Genomic DNA, 5,000 nt, shown 5'->3' on the forward strand with positions numbered 1-5,000 from the left:
AGTCATTTACCTTAGAGGTGAGGCAACAAGCTACTGAGGAAGTACTGGAGAAGTTCAGCCTAGCAACGAAGCCTACCTTTGTCATCAACGGGTGAGTTGGTAATAGATTAATTTTTAATTATATACTATATCTTGCAATCAGATTTCCTATGTTCTGTTTTGCTCCATAGATTGCCCGGAGCTTTTCTCCGAACTGGGCTTTTAGACTAAAAGTCATAGTCCCCAAGAGTGGTTTGACTCTGAATTGTGTAGTCATGTCATGTGAATGTTACCAAGCCCAAAGAGTCCATCCTGTTTTCAGCCAAGCTCAGCCCGAAGAGCGAGACTGCAATAGAGGGCCTTGGCATGGCCGTGTGCTTTGTCAAATCATTTTATTCATATACTGTGCTCATTTATGTATTTTTGGACCTGAGGGTTTTAAGACTGACAAGTCGTTTATATTATTTTAGCTTAATTAAGAGATTAAGGATGAATACCTAACATCACCTGACTAATGAAAAACCAGGGCTAGATTGGAACCGCCTATTGTGGTTGCAGAAGGGTTTGAGTTGTAAGATAATTTATGGGAACTGTACTAACCTAAAGTACCCAAGCAAAGCTTGACCTAAATGGCCATATCTCTACTGAACAGAGGGGTTGGAGCTTTTCCCTCACTTTGAACCCTTCCCCCTTTACCATAAGACATCTCTGAAGTTAAAGAAACGCATTATTACATTTAAACGAAAATGGATGGTTTATGGGTAAAGTTGCATGGAAGTAACTCCTTTGGTGAAAATAAGATTGTTAAATAGGGTTACACAAACTGTTGTATTCAAAAGTGATAAAACTGTTTAAACACACACATGCACAGACACACACACAGATATATATATATATATATATATATATATATATATATATATATATATATATTATATATACATATATTCACATAAATACACACATATACATACATACATACATATATATATATATATATATATATATATATATATATATATATTGTGTGTGTGTGTGTGTGTGTGTATATATATATTTAATATATTGACATAAATATATGTATATATGTATACATATATATATATATGTATGTAGATATATATATATATATATATATATATATATATATATATATATATACACTCTACAAAACTATATAGTATGAATTATAAAGCTTGTGAAATTTTTTGTAAAAATTATTTTATTGGTTTGATTATTTTCATATAAACTAGTTTGTAAATCTGTTCCATATTGCATTGTACATCATAATATCCTAATTACTATTGACATATGCTGGAGTAATTTATTATGTTTTTGTGTAGTCATACGCTAGTTATGATAGAATTACTCTCTAAGCCAGGCCGACTTCAGTGCAACTTTGAATTGAATTAAACCAAAGTTAAATTAATCTCCTTCAGGTCAGAGATATATTCCTGAATGTCAAAAATACAAATATTGCTTTGTTGAAATTCACAGAGATTTTAAAAGGGATATTTTTTTTTACTGGACAAAATATTCTCCAAAAAATCGGAAAGAGAATATTTCATGATTTTAGATTTGTCTGTTATTTGGTTCAGTTTTGGCAATTTCCTTTTGTTCCTTCTATAAAAAATGCCTCCATTTGATACTACTTATAAGAGGCCTCCATTTGCTATTGCTCAGAAGAGGCCTCCATTTGCTATTGCTTAGAAGATGCTTCTATTTGCAACTACTTAGAAGTGGCCTCCATTTGATGTTGTTTAGAAGAGGTCTCCATTTGCTACTACCTAGAAGAGGCCTCCCTTTGTTATTACTTAGAAGAGGCCCCCATTTGCTACTAATTATAAGAAGCCTTCATTTGTTACTACTTAGAAGAAGCCTCTATTTGTTATTACTTAGAAGAAGCCTCCATTTGCTACTATTTAGGAGAGGCCTCCATTTGCTATTAGTTAGAAGAGGCCTCCATTTGTTATTACTTCGAAGAGGCCTCCATTTGTTATAACTTAGAAGAGGCCTCCATTTGCTACTACTTAGAAGAGGCCTCAATTAGTTATTACTTAATAGAGGCCTCCATTGCTACTACTTAAAAGAGGCCTCCATTTGCTACTACTTATATGAGGCCTCCATTTGGTATTACTTAGATGAGGCTTCAATTTGTTATCACTTAGAAGAGGCCTCCGTTTGCTACTACGTATATGTCTCCATTTATTATTACTTAGAAGAGGCCTCCATTTGCTACTACTTAGAAGAAACCTCCATTTGCTACAACTTATATGAGGCCTCCATTTGCTATTACTTAGAAGAGGCTTCAATTTGTTATTACTTAGAAGAGGCCTCCGTTTGCTATTACTTAGAAGAGGTCTCCATTTATTATTACTTAGAAGAGACCTCCATTTGCTACTACTTAGAAGACACCTCCATTTGCTACTACTTAGATGAGGCCTCCATTTGCTCTTACTTAGAAAGGGTCTCAATTTTTTATTACTTTGAAGAGGCTTCCATTTGCTATTATTTAGAAGAAGTCTCAATTTGTTATTACTTAGAAGAGGGCTCCATTTGCTACTACTTAGAAGAGGCCTCCATTTGCTATTACTTAGAAGAGGCCTCCATTTGCTATTAATTAGAAAAGGCCTCCATTTGTTATTACTTGGAAGAAGTCTCCATTTGTTATTACTTAGAAGAGGCCTCCATTTGATATTACTTAGAAAAGGCCTTCATTTGGTACTACTTAGAAGAGGCCTCTATTTGTTATTACTTAGAAGAAGCCTTCATTTACTACTACTTAGAAGAGTCCTCCATTTGAAACTACTTAGATGAGGCCTCCATTTGCTATTACTTAGAAGAGGCCTCCATTTGTTATTACTTGGAAGAGGCCTCCATTTTTTATTTCTTAGATGAGGCCTCCATTTGATATTACTTAGAAAAGGCCTTCATTTGGTACTACTTAGAAGAGGCCTCTATTTGTTATTACTTAGAAGAAGCCTCCATTTACTACTACTTAGAAGAGGCCTCCATTTGAAACTACTTAGATGAGGCCTCCATTTGCTATTACTTAGAAGAGGCCTCCATTTGATATTACTTAGAAAAGGCTTTCATTTGGCACTACTTAGAAGAGGCCTCTATTTGTTATTACTTAGAAGAATCCTCCATTTACTGCTACTTAGAAGAGGCCTCCATTTGAAACTACTTAGATTAGGCCTCCATTTGCTATTACTTAGAAGAGGCCTCCATTTGATATTACTAAGAAAAGGCCTTCATTTGGTACTACTTAGAAGAGGCCTCTATTTGTTATTACTTAGAAGAAGCCTACATTTACTGCTACTTAGAAGAGGCCTCCATTTGAAACTACTTAGATTAGGCCTCCATTTGCTATTGCTTTGAAGAGTCCTTCATTTGTTGTTACTTTGAAGAGGCTTCCATTTTCCATTAGTTAGAAGAGGCTTCTATATGCTACTTTTTAGAGAAGGCTTATCCGCTATCAAGTCCTCCAGTACTTCTTGCTCCAGATTTTCAAAAACCTTTTGAGTTAGCATTTGATGCGAGTTTTTGTTTTTTTTTTGGCTCGATGTTGTTACTTAGAAGAGGCCTCCTTTCGATACTACTAAGAAAAGATCTCCATTTACCACTACTTAGAAGAGGTCTTATTTTCCCTACTACTTAAAATATTACTCAATTTTTTTACTACTTATAAGAGGCATCCATTTGCTACTCCTTGTAAGAGGCCTCCATTTGTTTCTACTTATGAGAAGTATGTTATTAAATATCAGTGGAAAATAACTATTTAGTACAAGTTTACAAACATTAATTTTTTTTTTTTAATACAGTTACAATATTTGTAAGACTCCTGGAGCAAGAAGTCTGAAGTCTTAACCAACAGATAAGAAAATCTTTTATAAACTCTCTTTGTAACTTGGTATTAATATTTGGTTTATCTTTCCGATAACTCTGTTCTTTTCTCCTTCGTAGATTGAAACTAGGTGTCCCCTACTTGCTGACAGTAACCGCCGCCAACAGTCGCGGATCGAGTCCTCCCGTCACCCTCGCCTACACAGCTCCAGAAGCTTCGGCCGATAAGGTTATCTCATCTCAAGACGAAGAGACAGAGGTGTCCTTTACACCGTTGATCTTAGTCCTCGTGGGCGTTTTTCTAGGCGTGGCGACCTGTGTGGGTGTGGGTGTGATCGTTGCTAAGAAGGGGAGGTGGAGGAGAGGAACCCAATTGAAAATGGACTATAACTCTTCCCTCAAAGAACTCCAGGATGCTCAGGACTTGCCAACGATAGTTTGTCTTAATAAAGGTGAGACGCTAAATGTTTGGTGGTGGTTTTGCATCGCGGGTTATTTTCACTTGGTTGGAGCAACATCAGTTTTGGCAACAAAGCTCCTTTCCAGGGGTACACTGTATATTTTGCTGTAGGTATCTTTGTATTCCTAATTTGGTAATCCATCACCTTTGAGTTTAAACATGGTTTATATTCCATTTTAATGAGAAAATTATTTACGTTTTTATCATAATATCATAGTAGGTTTTTTTTAGTGTATTTATTTATGGAATATTTGAGTATTTTTCTTTTAAATCTATTACATATTTCATTTTATATAAAAAAATCTATGAAAGTAATATAAAATATATCTAAATAATAGTACTCTATCAATAAAAAAAAATTCCTAATTATATTCTTTATAAAAATAACTAATTTTACTATTTCCACTTACTATCTGATTTTATAGATATCCAATAAAAATTTCATAAAATACTCGATTGTCTCTCTTTTAGGTATAATAGTAATTCTGACTCATTTAACCAATCGAAACATATGTATATTGCCAAATCCCCCAATTTAATTGAAAATATGAAGGTGAATATCTATCGAAGTTTACGTTTAATATGGATATATGTGAACAGAAAATGAGGAACAACGTATTATAAATGAAGGGAGACTATGATAAAAGGCCACGAAATGGTTAGTTAGTCTCCAAATCTCTAGACTTGAATTGACAAAACGTCCCCTGCTGTTATT

General features: G+C 34.3%; 1 protein-coding gene across 1 annotated transcript in view; it reads left to right on the forward strand.

Annotated features, from left to right (window-relative positions):
• The window catches only part of LOC137626582 (protein turtle homolog B-like), a 330,400-nt gene that overhangs the window by 317,261 nt on the left and 8,139 nt on the right, over positions 1–5,000 (forward strand). The window contains 2 exon segments of the mRNA XM_068357614.1: positions 1–91; positions 3,946–4,277. The exon segment at positions 1–91 is cut by the window's left edge and continues 105 nt beyond it. Of these exon segments, the coding sequence (XP_068213715.1) occupies positions 1–91; positions 3,946–4,277 (423 nt within the window).

Source organism: Palaemon carinicauda, chromosome 34 (assembly GCF_036898095.1).
Source record: "Palaemon carinicauda isolate YSFRI2023 chromosome 34, ASM3689809v2, whole genome shotgun sequence".
Lineage (NCBI taxonomy): Eukaryota > Metazoa > Arthropoda > Malacostraca > Decapoda > Palaemonidae > Palaemon > Palaemon carinicauda.